General features: G+C 49.1%; 2 protein-coding genes, 1 long non-coding RNA gene and 1 pseudogene across 12 annotated transcripts in view; 3 read left to right on the top strand and 1 right to left on the bottom strand.

The window, feature by feature from the left end:
* The window catches only part of LOC144318894 (uncharacterized), a 131,772-nt gene that overhangs the window by 79,956 nt on the left and 33,088 nt on the right, over positions 1 to 18,728 (top strand). The gene's annotated exons all lie outside the window — the stretch shown is intronic.
* On the bottom strand, positions 962 to 8,557 carry LOC144318885 (zinc finger protein 75D-like). Of its 4 annotated transcripts, none has more exons than XM_077906360.1 (9): positions 8,448 to 8,557; positions 7,210 to 7,332; positions 6,714 to 6,906; positions 5,866 to 6,029; positions 5,542 to 5,668; positions 4,558 to 4,649; positions 4,170 to 4,296; positions 2,083 to 2,193; positions 962 to 1,907 (listed from the first exon to the last, which is right to left on the bottom strand). In XM_077906360.1, the coding sequence occupies exons 3-9, from the start codon at positions 6,835 to 6,837 to the stop codon at positions 1,312 to 1,314; spliced, it is 1,341 nt and encodes a 446-aa protein (XP_077762486.1). In that variant the 5' UTR covers positions 6,838 to 6,906; positions 7,210 to 7,332; positions 8,448 to 8,557; the 3' UTR covers positions 962 to 1,311. The 4 variants fall into 4 exon arrangements, with proteins under 4 accessions (XP_077762486.1, XP_077762488.1, XP_077762489.1 ...); XM_077906362.1 differs by having other exon boundaries at positions 4,170 to 4,254; XM_077906363.1 differs by having other exon boundaries at positions 5,938 to 6,029.
* On the top strand, positions 8,385 to 17,723 carry LOC144318195 (uncharacterized; annotated as a pseudogene). The gene is made up of 3 exons (XR_013384009.1): positions 8,385 to 8,498; positions 8,577 to 8,912; positions 16,438 to 17,723. The product of XR_013384009.1 is annotated as an uncharacterized LOC144318195 (transcript).
* LOC144318888 (zinc finger and SCAN domain-containing protein 32-like) lies at positions 13,644 to 17,723 on the top strand. The gene is given in 3 exon segments (XM_077906371.1): positions 13,644 to 14,025; positions 14,867 to 15,094; positions 15,097 to 17,723. Coding segments are annotated over 3 exon segments (942 nt in total). The 5' UTR covers positions 13,644 to 13,889; the 3' UTR covers positions 15,675 to 17,723.

Raw genomic sequence — 18,728 nt, 5'->3', positions numbered from 1 at the left:
AGAGATCATTTAACCCCCTTCCTGACACCACCTAAAACCTCCAATGCTGAGTCACTGTAGACAAGAGTCCTAAGATGATCCACAGCCCATAGAGATGTTCAGCCATCTATTAGTTACCAATTAAGGCTGTTGTTAAATGCTGTGTACAGCCACAGGTGGACTCTGCCTAGTGATGGTTTACAGTGAAAGACAATATGAATGCAGATTCACCCATCCTTGCCTACCACTCAGCATCATCTCCCAAACTTTCCCTCTTGGGAACCCAATCTCCTGGCACACCTAGTAAACCACATCCTGGAGGTAGCGCACAATCTACTTTCTATACAGAACCCTCTCTTTGTTCTTATAAACAAAAGCAAAAAAAAAAAACCAAAGGCCTTATTTGATCCTTAACTTCCATCGATTTCAATTTAGGCCCAGGAAAGTGCTAATATTTATGATTGACATTGTATGTGTGTGTGCTGGGGTGGAGGGCGGCCGATACCTACTTTCTTTTTTGCTAACAATTCCTCTTTACATGTAATATATAATCCATACCTAAAATTCCAAACCGTTTCCATGTGATGTTGGTATTTTCCTTTATCAATCATGACCAATAAGAGATCTAAGTTAGTACATTGTTACTTCTGGCAGATAACCTAATGGTGAGGTAAATAGCATTCTATCACTGTAAAAATGGTGCTAAAAGGCCTCAAGAGCTAAATTGTTCATGATAGAATTCAAATGATGTTCAACTATGGAAACTGTCCACTGACAAAGGAGAAGAAAAAAAATCCAATTTGACTCTTGCAGAACTTGATGACAGAACTCATTTTTGTGCTACAGGATTCTTGAAATTGGTAAGCCTACTACCCTGAAGGTAACATGCAGGTATTGTTTCTTGTTCTGGAAGACCATGCTACAAATGTTCCTATCATGTGGAGATCAATGCAAAACCAACATGATGATCACAGAAGACTGATTAGTAATACATGGGTGTATTTGCGTTTTGAAGCTGAATTTGCTAACTGCTTAGTACAATCACAAAATAGTACATTCCAGACTCAGAATGCTCTTTGAACACCTTTCTTGTTATGAATTCCCTGAAGATTAGTAATAATGTAATTAGTAAAAAACTAACGCATCCCCTGAAGAGTCAACCTTGATTCCTTTCTGAGAAATATATCACCAAATTTTCCTTTGATGAATTGTTTATGCTTCATAAGTTTGCATTTTCTTCTCCATACTAAGGACATCACATATATTTCCATTCAGTGGTAGTCTTCTGGTTTTAAGAAGGCTTGATTGCCTGCTAATGTTCTCATGTTTATGCTACAGATGGGTTCTTCGATGTTTAGTAAGGTGGGAATTCTGACTGAATTTCTTTCCACATATATAACACATAAAGGGTTTCTCTCCAGTGTGAGTTCTTTGATGTGTACGGAGATTTGAATTTTGACTGAAGCTTTTCCCACACCAGGAGCATTTATACGGTTTTATTCCTTGGTGTATTGTTACATGCTTATTAAGATCTGATTTCCCTCTAAAGCTCTTACCACAATGTTGACATTTATATGGCTTTACTTCTGTGTGAATTTTTTTGTGTTTAGTAAGATCAGAAGTCAGTCTGAAGTTTTTCCTACACTGCTGGCATGTAAAAGGCTTCTCTACTGCACGGGCTTTCTTGTGAAGATCCATAAGTCTCTGCAGCTCTTCTTCCCAAATTGAAAGTTCCTTTGTTTGATGAACTGGAAACTCTTGATGCCACTTCCCCATCCTGTGTGTATCACTATGATTTTCTTTGCCTGTTGTTTTTGGGGGAACTTTCACTCTGGTCTTTTTTGATACAAAGTCTCCTGGTGCTTGTATTTCTAAGTCAGAAAGACATATAGGCTGATGGTTTTCAGTGTCAGTTTTGAGCTTTAACCCTATGGGAATAAAGATAATAATCAGCCAACTATAGGGAAGAGCAAAATACAGGAATGGAGAGAAAAATCCAATGATTACTGACTTACAAAATTTAGATAAGCAGAATTATACATGCCAAGTCCCTGCAAAACTTGCTGTCAAGGAACATTTGTCCTCTTCCCATGGTATATTTACCTGTAGGCAGCTCTCCAGGATTGTCCTTGAACTCCAAGGGCCCTTGAACCCATGGCTCTTCTCCTTGCTCTAGACAGGAGATCACTTTAGGTTTGGGGAGCACAAATAACGCTGTGAAATGGAAAAACGGAGGTCAAGGACTGGGAACTCAATAACTGTCCACCCACTCCATACTATTTCAGAAGCAGCAAAGAACAGTTTACAGTGGTCAATGAGTAAGTACACTCTCCCATCTGGTTTCGGGTTTATACTATACTGTATACACAATGGAGAGATGGAGAAATAAACCTAAGCCGGATTCATGGAGAGGATAAAGTACATGGGAATCCATCCACAGTGCCCCTCTTCTGCCGCCAAGATTGCCCTATATTTGAACAAGATGGAACCAAATTCCAGAGTCTGCAGGGAATAAAGGTAAGTCCTACTAATTCCTTAGGATCAGCCAAGTCTAGCAGAACAAGATACAGGTCAGTGGATTGCAAGTGTATCATATGCACCAGTGATTCCCCTCATGAAAACAGTCACTTTTTACTTACCTTTCTTTTTTAAGGACTCAATTATTTTGAGAGAGAGAGAGAGAACAAACACAAGCACACAAGTGTGGGGAAGGGCAAGGGAGAGAATCTTCAGACTTCCCTCAGGGCATGGAGCCTGATGCAGGGTTCAGTCTGAGCCAAGATCAGGAGTTTGAGGTTTAACCAACCGAACCACCCAGGTGCACCTACTTTTTACTTAGCTCTTAAGCACCACGTAATGGACTCGGAAACATTCCTCCCATGCCTACAGCTCACTGGTCCTTGTCCAGGTGGAAGAAACGGACCAGAATCACTTAGTGAAATTTTTCTTTTTTAAAAAGATTTTATTTGACAGAGAGAAAGAGCAAGCACAAGTAGAGGGAGCAGCAGTTAGAATTAGAGGGAGAAGTAGACTCGGTGCTGAGCAGGGAGCCAGATGTGGGATTCAATCCCAGGAACACGGGATCCTGAGCAGAAGGCAGACACTTAATGGACTGAGCCACCCAGGCATCCCCTTAATGAAACTTTCCAAAATATACACTGTCAGGTTGGGGAAGTATTCATCACTCACTCAGTCAATCAATATGTAATGACTGGCTATAATATGCCAGACACTCTCTCTGGGCTAATGATATAGTGGAGATTAATCCAAGCCCACTGATCTCATGGAAGCTCACCTTCTGGTGGGAGCAGAAAACCAAACAGCAATAAACAAACAAAGCTATCAGCACGTGATGAATCTTCTGAACAAAACTAAAGCAAGATAACTCAGCATTTAAGATTTTGCCTCTCTGAAGCCATCTTAGATGAGATATTATGAAGACCTCCTTGAAAACCGATATGCAGCAGAAACATAAAAGTGAGAGTTTTGCCATGGGCCAGAATGTGTGCCAGGCAGAGGAAAGAGGAAAGTAGAAGCAAGCATGACAAGTACAAGAAACAGAAAGATCAGTGAAGCTCAGGAGGACTGAGCAAGGGCACAAATGGCAGCAGATGAGGGCAGGACAGTGAAGAGTCAGATCCTGGAGGACCTAAGGACTCCAGTAAAGTTTGAAATGGGAAATGTCATGATTTCATCAGGTTTTTAAAATATTCTGGAGAGAGACAGGGGCACCAGTCATAAGGTACTGAGGTCAGTCTGGTTAGGCTGCTGGTTTAAGCCAGGATGCTAACAGCACAAGGGGGTGAGACATGGTTGCACTCAGGCTACACTGTGGAGGTGGAGCGAAAAGGACAGGGATGCATTAAAATGGGTTATGACGGCAAGATCACAGTCAAGGATGACTGTATGTTCCTTCCTCTTAGTTACTGGATGAATGTTCTTTACTGAGAAGTGAGAGATATGAGAAGAGATTTAGGGGAGGAGAAAAAAATCAAGAAACCTACATAGCATCCGGAGGTTGCACCAGCACAAAGCTCCTCAGGTGATCTGCATACTTTTCCCCATCCACATACCATCTAGTTGAGAACCAGTTACTAGAACACAGCCTCTCAGGTGAATACATTGCCAGCTAACCAAAGAACACAGCAAATTATAAAACTTCTACCCGATGGGAGAGGGAGATTCTTTACCTAGAGAGATGACAGTCTCATAGTTTTCTCGCATTACATCATTGTAGAGGGCCTTCTGAGTGGGATCCAGTAACTCCCATTCTTCCTGGGAAAAATACACGGCCACTTCTTCAAATGTCAACAAGCTCTAAAGAAGACAATGGTCTTCAGCTCAGTACTTGCCACTACAGAAGCAGCCCTACCATCCGGCCCACGGTAGACCCTGGATACTTAAGGAATTAATATCATATTTTTTAAAGTGCAAAATTAAAGAAGCAAGGGATCATCAACAACCTAGGAGGTGCCCAGTTCCCCAGGGAGAACAATGGGGTTAATATGCCCATGACCTGACAGTGGGTCCTGGGCAGTAGGGAAAGGCAGCCCTCAATGGCTGGACTGCACAGCTCACCTGGAACTCAGGCAAGATGAGCTCGGGTGTCACTGTCCAGTCTTTGGTGTTTGTCTTCTCAAAAAAGGCTGGGATCTGGTGAACAGGCACAACTGTGGGTAGAAAAGAACCAACAAAAATTTCACTTCTATGAACATCGTTACCTCATTTCTAAAATATAGAAAATGCTGTTTCTTTTAGTACAGTTGGCACATGTTTACAAAACTAAGTGATACCTAGTAGTGGCCTTTTCGTAGTAAGCCAGAATGAATCAACCATCTAGTAATGTCCAAAATCAGCTCCTTCAGTTTTCATGAAGTCAGTAAAAGAAAATCTCACTTTTTGTTACTTAAAATATTCTGAGTTGGGCAAAAATTAGAGATGTTGAAAAAAATATAGAACTCAGAGTCAATATGCCAGTAGAAGAAATGGTAAGTCGAAACTGCTTGGTGAATTCAAGCAACAGCAAAATCAGTGTTGATTGAGAAGACTGATCAAAGACACCAATGGAAGGAGACGAGGGCAAGGAGGAGAACAGCAACCTCATCTTGTAGGCTCCTGGGTACCTCAGTAAGGAATTTGGATTTGTGTGAGAAGACAACCTAAGATTTACAACATAGAAATTTCATGATTTGATAAGGAATTTAGAATCACAAAATGATGAGACATGGCTACACTTGGGCTATACTATGAAGCTGGAGCCAAAAGGATAGTGATGCAATAGTAGTGGGTTGTGATGGCAAGATCACAGTAAAAGATGACTCTAATTTTCTGGAATGACGTAGTGGATAAATGATGTTATCTTACATGGGGATGGGAAAGGTAAAAACCAGCAGACTTGGAGATGAGGAAGGGATGAAGAATTTTAGGACAAAGAATGAGCATAGGCATTGCATCCACATGCCATCTAGTTGAGAACCAGTTACTAGGGAATACATTGCCAGCTAACCAAAGAACACAGCAAATTATAAAACTTCTACCCGATGGGAGAGGGAGATTCTTTACCTAGAGAGATGACAGTCTCATAGTTTTCTCGCATTACATCATTGTAGAGGGCCTTCTGAGTGGGATCCAGTAACTGCCATTCTTCCTGAGAAAAATACATGGCCACTTCTTCAAATGTCAACAAGCTCTAAAGAAGACAATGGGCTTCAGCTCAGTACCTGCCACTACAGAAGCAGCCCTACCATCCAGCCCACGGTAGACCCTGGGTACTCAAGGAATAGCACATTCTTTTTGAAGTGAAAAGTTGAATAGTATAGAAGCAAGGGATCATCAACAACCTAGGAGGTGCCCAGTTCTCCAGGGAGAACAATGGGGTTAATATACCTGCGAGCTGGGCAGAGTGGGTCCTGGGCAGCAGGGAAAGGCAGCCCTCAATGGCTGGACAGCACAGCTCACCTGGGACTCAGGCAGGATGAGCCTGGGTGCCACTGTCCAGTCTTTGGTGGTGGTCTTGTCAGAAAAGGCTAGGATCTGGTGAACAGGCATAGCTGTAGGTAGAAAAGAGCCAGAAGAATTTTCTCTTACTTCTATGAACATTCAGACCACATTTCTAAAATAGAGGCAAAACCAATTCTTTTATCAGAGACAGGACACCTTTGCAAGTGTGTATGGTGTCTTAAAGTAGCATTCTCATTGCAGATAAGAGCCCAATTAGCTGACACCTAGAAGAGGTTCTCTGATTTTCCTGAGTGACTTGATAAAAGCCCTTTTTAATTTCCTCATGAAATAAATCGTTTCAATCAGGCCAAAATTATATATATCTAAAAACGAAGTACTTAGAAAATCCAGTGTATACTAAAAGATATAATTTTTTTATCATTACTTTTTTCTGATACACAATTGTGTTCACATTCTGCCACTGATAACCCATTTCTGAGCTCAGTTCCTTCTGTATTTTATGAGTATGAGATGGCTACTATTCTCCAACTTTCTAAAGAAAAGAGTTCACGATGTTACTACCAGAGTTCAGTGGTGTGGATATTCCTGTACCTGAGGCCAATGACCAACTTCACCCACAACTGGTCTACTCTACTGATACCTGAGAACCATTGTAATTGCCAGTGTGTTTGTTTAGATATCTACAGTGCTCAATAGCTAGAAAATACAACATTTTGATTCCAAAGTTCCTATCACAGATTCTAGGAAATAATAACTATCACATCCTGTCTTACCTTTCTCACATATAGGCTCAGTTTCTCTATGAGAATTCCAGCTCCAGTGTTCTTGTAGCCCTGGATGTATATTCCAGAATTCATTGTGGGACATGGTCACTAGCTGTGACTCTGCTGTCTTCATTTTGAAACCTGTGACGTCAACAGTTTTTCTGAAGAGCACTGCCTCTTTTCCAAGCTCGTGAAATGCAACCTAGAAATAAATAATTTTTAGTTGTTACCAAAGAACTTACTTTTGGTTAGGGATTGGTGGTAATAGAGGAAAAACTCAGCACAACCGTAGGACGTTAATAAAAATGACAGACGAAAGGAGATATCAGACCATCATTTTCTACAAAGTATTAACTACAAAACCTGGGGAAATTACCATAACAAAAAAAAGTCGTAGAAAATGCTGGCTCTAAATGCAATTACTCCCATACATCTGTATGCAGTACAAAACAGACTACCAGGGTTGCACACACTACATGTACTCATGCATACTTGACAGACTTACTTCTTGACTGGAACCCTCAATGGTTTCCTGTCTTCTGCTTTTCACTCATTACAACCATTCTTGGCAACTCAAACTATGGATGAGCTGGAATACAATCAGTAAAAGGATCTTCTTCCTAAAACACTAAGAGCAGAAAAAAAGTGCACATCAGTAAGAAAGTGACATTAGCTTGGATACCCACTAGTAACAATGGGAGAAAAATGAAGAGAAAAATCCTGCCTTGCTTTCCTTTTAAAGAATCCACCGCCAGCCCCTTTCTCTCTGCTATTCGCCACTTGAAATATGGCACAGTTCACTATAGACAAACGCCCACTGAGGACTTGGCCTTGGTAAATATGGTAACGATTCAGGAAAGGTTAGACAGTGAGAACATTGACCCCTCCGGCTGCACAGAGCTTGGGGGTTATGCAAACACCTCCTCGTCGGGCGTCCTATCCCAGCTTCCCCAAGCCCAGGGAGGATCAGGGGAACATTCTGAGTTCCTCTTAAATTTTAACGTGTCAGCCCAGTCTTCTGTCTCTAGCAAGGGAGTCCAACTTCTCGGACCCTTCATCCTCTTGTGAAGACGGAAGCCCTCGGTGCGTGGAACGTTCCAGATTCTCCTTCCCACTGACCGATAGGGGCAGGAGAGCTGGGACCCAAAAGTGAGAGCAGAGAAGGAAAGCAATCAGGGAAAAGCAGTCCTATCTCAGCGCGCAGCCAGGGGCCACGGAGCTAGAGCTCAACACTCCTCGGGGACGCTTCCCTGCGAGCAGCACAGAGGGCGCCGGGCACGGATCGGTTCCTGCGTTTAAAGCTCTCTTGACTTGAACCAGAAAAACCACCGCTGACCTTTCCTTTGCTTACAAAACGCTTCTCCAAAGGCCAAGGCGCAAGGGAGGAGAGGAGAGTCGCTGGCGTGGGGCGCCGTCCGCCCACCTTCCCTTTCCTCCACGGTCACTTGGACCTCCAGGCAAGGCTGAGCAAAGTCCCGGCGCCCCGCTTCCCACGGGGCTCCCACGCGGCCGGCCCGGCTGCCCCGCGGCTCAGCGGGCCCCAGCACAGGCCCGGGCCGGCCACGGCGGCCAGCGAGGCGGGACGGCGGCGCGGCCTCGGAGCCTGACGGCGGGGCTCCCGGGCCCGTCCCGCCACCAGGCTGCGCCCGCCCGGCCCAGCGGCGCCACCGCCCACGGACAATGGCGGCGGCCGGGGCCCCTCGGCAGCTCCGGGCGCCGCCGCTCCCCCTGCCGCCGGCTCACCTGCAGGCCGCCGCCTCCGCCCGGCGCGCTCCGAGCCCGGCCTCAGCACCGGCCCCCAGGCCCGCGACGCCCCGGGGCCCATCCGACGCGGCGCTCGGGCCGGAAGCGCCCTGACGCCCTTCCGGGGAGGGGCTCCGAGCAGCCGCGCCGCCGCGGGCCGCCGCCTCGCCCGGGGGAGCGGCCTTCCGCCCGGTGCCGCCCTGGCGGCCGGGAAGAACTAGTGCCCCCGAGCGCCCGGCCCGCCGCGGCCTGGGGGCGGGGGGCGGCGCGGCCGGCTGGTGCCTGCGTGGCCCTCGGGCGGCCGGCGGCGCCTGGTGCCCCGAGCCCCGCCGGGAGCGTGGCCGCCGCCGCGCTCGGGGCCCTGGGCCTTGCCCGAGCTCTCGTCGCGGTCAGGCGGCTCCGAGGCCTTGCTTGGCCCTCCTCGGGGCCGCGCGCCCCTCGCAGCCATCCCGGGGGCCCGGTGAGGTAGGTTCCGGCCGTGAGGCATGCTCCCGGAACCCGGCACCCCGCCCGTGGGCGTCCCCGCGGCCTCTGCCAGAGCTCGTGCGCCCCGCTTCTCAGGCTCCGGGCATCTCGGGTGCCCAGGCCTCCCAGCGTCAGCCGTTGCCACGCGGCGGGCTGCTTGTCGGGTGGCCCGCGGGCGGCCAGGGCTAGAGCGCACGGGCAGTGCCTTCGCCGCAGGGGCTCCGGCCGGAGGGCGCGGCGTTTCGGCGACCCTCCGTGGTCACACGGGCCAGGAGGACGCGAGCCCGAAGCCGAGCGCCGCGCGAGCCGAAGGAAGGGAAAGGGGGTTTTTCCTTGGGAAATGGCAAAGGTCCCCCCAGGGAGTGGGGTCCGGCGCACGCGGACGGAGAGCTGGAGAAGACTGGGGTGTGAGCACACCCGCCATACGTTCTCACTAGGTGCGATCCCGCTAGTGTTGGGGGGAAGGCCTCAGGTTAGAAAAGAAGTTCTTGTAGACCTCTCACGGGGGCGCCGCGGGGCAGCGAAGAGACTGCATTTCCTAGACTAAACCTGGAGCATCACTGGAGGCTGTTTGAGGGACCATCTTTCTGGGGCAGTTGATCCGGAAGGAAGGTAAAGGTGGGAATGAAAATGGGAGGCCAGTACCCGGCCGCTTATTACCTTTTTGTTTGTTTTTTAAGATTTATTTATTTATTCATGGTAGACATAGCGAGAGACAGAGAGGGAGAGAGGCAGAGGGAGAAGCAGGCCCCATGCCGGGAGCCTGATCCCGGGACTCCAGGATGGCACACTGGGCCAAAGGCAGGCGCTAAACCGCTGAGCCACCCAGGGATCCCCTTACTTTGGAATCCTTTGTGCTTCTCTGATCCTTTCGGAGCAAGAGCAAAGAATTAAACACAGGAGGTAAGAATAGGCATCTGCCTAGGTCAGTGGAGTAGGTTTCAGAGCAGGTTCATTTCCTGGGAATCTGAGTCAGGTTGAGAGTTAGTTTGTTCAAAGGCAGCGCTTCTTTCCAGGCTTCGAGAACCAGTGGACAGTAGTGCTCGTAGCATGGAGATCCTCACCATCAGACCCAAGGCTGAGCATGTAATTGGAACTTCCTAAAGTGAATAAATGAAGTCTGCAGCCGTGGCCTTGCATGCCACTGGTGGGCCTGATTCATAACATGGGGGTGGAGGATGTTGGGGGAGAAAAACTAAGAGACCCTGAGAAAGCAAGAAGAAATAAGGTATAAACTGGGGGATAGTGAATGAGGGTCGGTAATGATTTTCGTAGTTTGAAGTCTGTGCCAGAGTTGCTTCCCCTTGCTGTGGAGCCCACCAACGTGGCCCCAGCCTTTCCTTTTGAAATCCTGTTCCCTGCCCGGGCACTGCTTGAAAAATGCTCAGTGTACAGCTGGGAAGCGGTGAGAGAAAAGATTTGCACTTGATTCCGAGACACCGTGCAGCTGCCATAGCGGGCCGAATGGTTTTGCTGCGTGGCAGGCTGGAGTTAGTAATGCTGCTGTTATAGATAACCAATTCTCTCTTTTTGCTTTTTCCATTTATATAGTCATCACTGACTAATTCCCTCAGTGATGGCTGCCTTTCAGAAGGTTGCTAGATCTTAGTCTGCATTTGCTTCACAGCCTACTCAGGATCATAGTCTTTCCTGAACCTCTTAGTGCCTCATAATTACTTGTGATCCAGATGTGCATAAGTGAGCAGTGTCTAGAAACGGCGAGGAAGCTGTGGCTCTGGTTGAAGATATACAGACTGGATCTGGGCAATAGGTGAGAAAAGGCATTCAGAACCTGGTGAGTTTAGTTATGAAGAGCTGAGGAACACAGGAATCTGGATAGTGCAGAGGAGCCAACTAGAGAAATGCACAGTAGCCCTCCACCGCCCACCAGAAACTATGCGCTACCTAGGGTGGTCCTGTTTCCTGTATCTATGGGGAGAATTTCTCATTCGCTGCAATAATGTAGACACTGATAAATTCAGTGAATGTTTAGGGTCCCTAATACAGATGTAAAAACTCAGATAGCTCCAACAGAAGGCCAGGGAATGGCCAACTATCCCTCACTCAGGATTAGGGGAATGAGTTGGTGAATTAAAACCCAGAGTCTCCTGCTGAGAGGTTCCCTGAGTGCAGATGCCATGTGTTCAACAGTTAAGAAGTTGTATCAGAGCTGCTCCTGCTGCCGGGTTTCAGGGGTCAGTATGGGGCAGGTGATGCTTTCACAAAGTATGCACTTGTCAAAAAGAGACTAGGTCTGACATCCAGTCAGCGTAACCATATTGTCCTTTTAGGAGAAGGGAGGTGAGAAAGGCACAGAAGGACAAAAGGAACATGGCTTTGGTTGTGGGATTTGTGGGCAGAAGACAAGTGAGATCCCAGAGTCTGAGAGAGGCACATAGTAATGAGAAGTGTGGGTCAGAGGGACACTGTAGCCTGAGAGCCTCTGGTCACCAGGAAGTAGCTCGCTGGGTGCAGAGACTGCATGGCTGCAACGGGAGGTGCTGGCTTCCATCCTCAGGGACAAGGGAGACCTGTCCTTGGGCTGTGGGAGGAAGAGTGGTGCTGACATAATGTGGAGAAGGCAGAGCCGTGTGGTGGGGACACATTAGGGTCCGAACTGAGGAAGTTCACAAAGTATCCATGTGATTGGGTAGTTAGTGTGTGGAGGCAGAGTTAGGAGAGGTGAGGAGCGGGAGCCCCTGCATGCTGATAGTCATCCTGCTCCAGATACCCTCGCCCTCTCTCTGTGGTGATGGTCTCTCCCTTGTGGCACCCACATTTCACAGCCAAGCTGTTCATGGGAGCAAACGGTATAGGAATGTAAGGGTTAAAGAGTGACCTGAAACCTATCTGGGATGTGAAAGGCAGAGCAAGAAACAGGTGAGCAAGAAGTGAAGGTGAGAGGGAGCAGAGGAGGTTGGCAGCACTTGCCAGGACGCCAGCTGCCACTGTGTACCACCTCTCAGTCACTTGAAGGACAGTTGTAAGCTTGGGACGTAAGGGATGCAGGTGGCTCTGAGTGACCCAGAGAGCGTTGAGGTACCTGCAGTGTGTCACGTATTGGGGATTTCCCAGTGAACAGGGCAGGCGTGGCCCCTGGCCTGCAGGAACCCGCACTCCATGGGGGAAAGAGACAACAAGCAAAGGAAGGCAGATACTTTCAGAGAAGTGCTCTATGGGACCGAGCTGGCTGCTGTGCTGGAGAATGACCCCGGGGGGGGGGGGGGGGGGGTGCGGAGGGGCCAGACAGGAATGGGCGTGGCGTCTCCAAGGAAGTATTCACAGTATTGTACAATCACCATCTCTATCCATTTTCAAAACATTTTCACCCCCAGAAAGGAAACCCTGTAACAATAGGAAGTTACTCCTCAATATCTTTTTTTTTCAATTTGCATTTTCTGCGATTTTGTACAAAGGGTATCGTACGACAGAATACTTTTCCAGCCTACCCTGCTCTCCCTTGAAACCCTGAAGGTGTCAAGCCTGCATCACTACTTTGCTCCTTTTCAACACTGAATAATACTCCACTATGGGGACAGACCAAGGCTCTGTCTTTTCTACATCTCTTCCAGTGAAGCACTGTGGTTGCACACATTTCAAGACCACCCATAATCGTTTCTGCCTTTCATGCTTAATTGAAAACTCCCATTATAGGGTGCTCAGTAACTTTTTTATAATTTTATTTATAAGTAATCTTTACACCCAACATGGGGCTGGAACTCACAACCTCAAAATCAAGAGTCACAGCCTCTTCTGACTGAGCCAGTTGGACAGCATGCCTACTCGGTAACTTTTCTTTATTCAGTTCAAACCCTAGAGGAAACCATTGCATGTTCACACTGTCTGTGTTGTCTATCTTCTGTTTATGAAATGGAAAACTAGCAGGTGTATTTGCTATACTGTTTTCTAAGCAGATGAAACAATATCAGTATAAATCTTAGCATTTAATTTTTTAATCTTTGGGCATATCACCACTCTGGTGTGTGGCTTCTGAAACTTTGGGGTTGAATGTGAAGCGGGGCAGGACTTACCATGTGCCTAATTCTGTTTCTGCTCTTCACCCTGCCTTCAGGCTGCTCAGATCCCAAGTACTGTAACCTCCTCAGGCTCACAGACTTGTGGTATCCTCTAAAGCTCCATTATTTGTCTACAAAAAAGAAGCATTTCCTTCCTAGATTCTTAAAGAGGGATTTCTGGGACAGAATATATTCAGCTAGCCTGAAAAAAAAGGAAAGGCTTGAGGTACTGTGATGCTTTTAGGAATACTAAGGTCATCTCTGGGTGGTGGGGCTCAGAGCTTCCCACTTCATTAATTTTTTTTTCTATAATGTACATATACTGCATTAGAATGAAAATAAGGTGTTTTTTTCTTTTTCAAATAAATACCTATTATGCCAACAGTTGGCTGAATGGAACCTCATGAAACAGAAGCCACAGGTGCTAGTAGTGGTCCTCAGACTTTATTATGCTCATACTCACTTGGGGGGCATGTTGAGGCATGCCTCCTGCCCCCCTGCCCGGAGCTTCAGATTCAGTGCGGGGAGGTGGAGCCAAGGAAGATGCCTTGTAACGGGTTCCCAATGCTGCTGGACTGTGACCCCACTCAGAGCCCCTGCTCCTGGCAGTGGCCCTCCACCAGAGGCTGTTTTCTCCCCAAGAACCTGGCCCAGAAGAGGGGTTTTGAGACCAGGAGACAGGCACTGGCTTTCGGCAGCTGGGGCCCAGGTGAGATGTGTTTGATGCATGTTGTCTCCTGAGGTTCCCATTTCACTCTAAGCCCAAGCCCCTTCCTCCCCAAGATGTTAGAAAGATCATGAGGTCCACACATTGGCACACCTTTGCTTGCTGTCTATCCATCTGATGTCTCCACGTGGCCCTTTGCTCCCCCTGGTGCTTCCCAGGGAGGAAGCCTGTGGTCCCATCTCTGCCCCATGCCAGGCAACAGCAGTGCTGTTTTATGGGTAGCAGCGGCCCCCCATGTTGTTACAGGGACCGGTCCCATGTGAGGACAGAGCCGGATCCCTCTGTCAGGAAGGACAGACGCACGTGGGCTTTGCACAGAGGGCCCTCTACAAGGGGGTGACATGGAAGAAGGACAGAAAGAACTCTCTGGGTAAGGAGGTCCCGTCCCACAGGTCCAGGCTGGCTGTGTTCATTTGCTAAGAGAGAGACATAGACCAGAAGATGCAAGAAAGAAGGCCACAGACAGGAGTGTGGAGACTGTTGGGGCGAGGGAAGCAGGAGACAAACAGGGAGAGTCTGAGCATAGGAAGGACACGCAGACTGCAGGAAAGGTAAAGCTAGGCGCCAGAGGGGTGAGGACAGGGCGGACAGCACCTGTGACAGCGAGCGGGAACAAGGCGGGGGCAGGATGCAGGAAGCAATGGGGACTGAGTGCGGAGGTAAAGCCTGGGGCCGCGTGTAGCTGGGACAAACGAGGCACACCATCCGAGGGACACCACAGCGACGCGAGTGAACGTGCGCTCACACACCTCGGAGAGCATTCCCGATGGGCAGGGGTGAGCCTGGCATGCACCTGAGCTGTGCTGCTGTGCTACTAGGCCCAGACCTTCAGGAGGCAGCCAGCCCTTGCAGGGTGTCACACCAGGAGAGCCACACGCCCTCAGGAATTACCCCAACTGTGGACATGGGCGAGCACCACAGGTCACACAGGTCACCTCACGAGAAATGGGGGGGAGGGGATTCAGGAGAAAGAGAAACAAAAGGGCGGCTCTGGTAAATACTCCACAACCCCTTATCATCAGAGGATGGCCTTTCCACTCTGCTGAACGTCTGTGTTTCAGGAGAGGAGCCCACTGTGCTGGCTTCCCAGGGATGGCAGCTCAGTCGTGGCAGAGCTGCACAAACCATGTGTCACCTCCTGGGCTGCTAACCTTACTTACCGTGTGGGATGCAGGCCCCTGTATGTCATTGTGTCCCCTGTCTTTGTACAGCAGGCGGGCCCTGCGGCGATGCACCCAAGCCAGTCTTGGCCATCGTCTGGAATGCTCAACATCATGAGGAACTCCAGACTCCTCAGCACAGCCAGCCCGACAGGGTGGTGGCAGAACGACTCAGGGAGCAGGGGCTTCTGCGGGCCCCAGGGCAGTCTCACACCAAGTTCCATGGCCTGGGGTTGAGATACCGCAAGGGGAGGGGAGGCCGTGTGCCCGAGCCCTGTGTCCTTTCTGAGAAGTGCATGCCCTCTCAAGCTCCTGGGCCTCTGCACCCAAGGAGGCAAGCTGTGCTGTTCCTGGCCAGGAGGGAAGGGCAACAGAGGCTGGAGAGCTGAGCCAGCAGGAGGGCGAGCCCATGGAGGCTGGAGAAGGGGCCTGGACAGATGGTGCGGCCAGGGATGGAAAGACTTCCAGGATCCTGACCGGGAAGGAGGCCTCACCTGCCAGTCCTGTTCCCACACACATGGGTAGCAGTGCTGGCTCTGACCGCCAAGGCACAGCTGGGAAGTCCACCCAGAGTCCCTCAGGCCAGCACTCGAGAGGGAGCTGCCTCTGCTGCTGCCATGCTCAGTGCCCTGCTGGCCGGCCCTTGTTCCCTTGCCCTCCAGTGACAGTCCGCCTCCACCACCTCTTCCACGGAGTACATGGTGTTTTCCCTGTGCAGCTCCTATCCTCGGTTTTCTCAGACTGCCACAGGCCTCCAGCCTGGACTCTGTCCCCTTCTCCTCCAGCATCACCCTCCTTTCTTGAGCTGAGTGTGGGCCGGCCGTGTCCTGGCAACACACTTTCTGCTCGTTTCACCTGAGTTCAGGCAGCCTGTTGTTACTCTGGTGCAGCTGTAAGGATTCCAGGTGGAGCCTGGCTGGCAGGCTGACAGACTGGCAGGTGACAGAGCTGATCTCTCTGCCTTGCATGTGTCACTGTGTTCGAACATCCAAAAAGACCACAGTGTGGGACAGTAGGTGGAATCTAGGGGTGTTTCCCCGTGACCACAGGGTTTGGAGCTTGAAAATACTACAGCTGGAAAAGAAACTAGGCTATCCCTTAGCAGAAGGCTGAATACTGTGAAGAATTCCATCCCGGGGGCCCCTGGGTGGCTCCATTGGTAAAGCACCTGCCTTCGTCAAAGGTCATGATCTCCGGGTCTTCAGATTGATCCCCACTTCAAGTTTCCTCCGTGGGGAGTCAGCTCCCTCCTCTCCTTCTGCCTCTCCTGGTCCCCACCTCGCCCTGCTCATACTGCCTCTCTCTTTCTCTCTCAAATAAATCAATAAAATCTTTGTATTTAAAAAAAAAAAAAAAAGACTCAGGATCCCTGAATGGCTTAGTGGTTTAGTACCTGCCTTTGTCCCAGGGCATGATTCTGGAGTCCTGGGATCGAGTCCCATGTCAGGCTCCCTGCATGGAGCCTGCTTCTCCCTCTGCCTATGACTCTGCCTCTCTCTCTCGAATGAATGAATGAATGAATGAATGAATAAATAAAACCTTAAAAAAAAGATTCCTTTTAGGTATTTCCTTTATGCTGCTTTAACTCTAACTTTCCTCAATGCTCTGTTCCTTCTCCACAGTCCAGTGTCTTTGTTCCCTCAGGTCTTGAGATCAAGAACAAAACTAAAAAGGAGAATCAGAAATGGGATGGTTTGGGGCAAGCAGAAGCGAAGAAGACCCTATGGAGAAAGTCTAGTGAGACGTTTTGGCGCCCTGAGCCCAAGAGAGGCCAGAAAGGCGAGCCTCTGTTAAGAGGGCAGTGGAGATGCCCTGCAGGGGAGCAAGAGGGGAGACCCCCATCCCAGGAGAGGTGGAGTCAGCAGATACTCCGTGCTGGGGAGAAGGCCTGTGCCCATGTCCTAAGCCTGGGAGATGGCTCTTGGGGCTCTCCCTGTCTCCACCAGCCAGTCGCTCAAGTGGAGAAATCATCGAAGTGCCAGCAGTGTGGGAAAAGCTTTAGTTGAGGTTCTTACCTCGTTCGGCACCAGAGAATCCACACAGGAGAGAAGCCTCACAGGTGCAGGGAATGTGGGAAAGGCTTCAGCGAGCGCTCCAATCTCACTGCCCACCTAAGGACACACACGGGGGAGCGACCCTACCACTGTGGGGAGTGTGGGAAAAGCTTCAACCAGAGCTCCAGTCTCATTGTACATCTTCAACCAGAGCTCCAGGACCCACACTGGGGAGAAGCCTTACCAGTGCACCACCTGTGGGAAGAGATTCAACAACAGCTCCCAGTTCAGTGCTCACCGGCGAGGCCACACAGGGCAGGGCCCCCACCCATGTGCACAGTGTGGGAAAAGCTTCAAGATCAGCTCCCGTTCCAGTGCCCAGCAGAAGACACGCTGGGGAGAAGCCCTCCACGTGCTCTGGGTGTGAGAAAAGCTTCCCCAAGAACCCTGTCCTCATCCGCCAGCAGGGGGCACACAGAGAAGACACACTCACACCCCAAGAAGGGACACGGGCTATGAGGGTGTAGGAAAGCCAACAGATCAGTTCTGTAGTTTGAGTCTCTCCTGGAACTTCCATTGGTTTCTGGATGGGGCCTACAAGTATCCTAAACCAATACAGACAACTAGCAGCTGCTCTAGGTCTTTCTACCTGAGAAGAGGTCCTGCTTTGTATCCCAGCCACTCACAGAAGAGGAAAGCAGGAAGGATGGGTTAAGCCACAGGGGACAGCTACTCTAAGTGACTTACTCTCAGAGCAAGCATGGTATCTGGGTTCCTCTTTCTAAGATTTCTCATCTACATCACCCCCATCCAGGTTCCTGCTTCCTTGTCAGTTATATTTAATGGTTTCTACAGGTTTATATGCATTACTATTTCTAATGAAAATAAAGGTGTTCCCCCTTCCACTCTCTTAACCTTTGGCGCTAATTTTCTGTGTTAGAAACTTTATCTTTGGGGATCCCTGGGTGTCTCAGTGGTTTAGCGCCAGCCTTTGGCCCAGGGTGCGATCCTGGAGTTCAGGGGTTGAGTCCCACATTGGGCTCCCAGCATGGAGCCTGCTTCTCCCTCTGCCTGTGTCTCCCTCCCTCTCTCTCTCTGTCTCTGCCTATCTTAAATAAATAAATAAATAAATAAATAAATAAATAAATCTTAAAAAAAAAAAAAGAAACTTTATCTTCAGGGTGCATAGGTAGCTCAGTCAGTTGACTCTGACTTCAACTCAGCTTATCACCCTGGGGTCTTGGGATCGAGCCCTGCAATGGGCTTCCTGCTCAGCCATGAGTCTGTTCTCCCTTTGACTCTGCCTCTCCCACCACGTGTTCCCTTGAGCTCACTCTGAAATGAATAAAATCTTAAAAAAAAAAAAAAAAAGGAAATTTAATCCTCACATAGAGGCACAGAGATCTTGAAGGATCCAAGGGTAGACCCTTCCTCAGCTCAGTAGGATATTCAGAGAAGCAGCAGCTTTTTGGGGGTCGGTGGCTGTCCCATGCTGAGAGGGGACACCACAAGTGTAAGAAGACCCAAGAGGAAGGAAGGGGGTTGATGAGTACTAAGAAACAATCTATAACTCACTGATTCTGAAGAGACTTAGATATTTCCTTCTCTGAAATTCAATGCATAAAACCTGGTAAAAGGTGAGCATGTTGTCTCAGTTCCTGGCCTGTGCAACCCAGATGTTAGTACCTTGTCCAGGTATGGTGAGAGCGAGTGTCATGGTTTCTGCCGCAGTCTTTTTGAGGATTTAATAAGAGCAAAGAACAATATTCTACCTCCAAACCCCCTTCCCTTCAAAAAATTTAATTTGGGGAAGCAAAGCGAAGTAAGGCAAGTCCTAGGAATACATGTCAGTGTTTCCTACAGTAGAGCCTTACCTGGGCCCCCCACATTTCCCTGCACACACTGTCCCCAGCACGGCC

This window comes from Canis aureus, chromosome 8 (genome assembly GCF_053574225.1).
Source record: "Canis aureus isolate CA01 chromosome 8, VMU_Caureus_v.1.0, whole genome shotgun sequence".
Taxonomy (NCBI): domain Eukaryota; kingdom Metazoa; phylum Chordata; class Mammalia; order Carnivora; family Canidae; genus Canis; species Canis aureus.
This window is presented reverse-complemented; position numbering and strand designations above follow the sequence as displayed.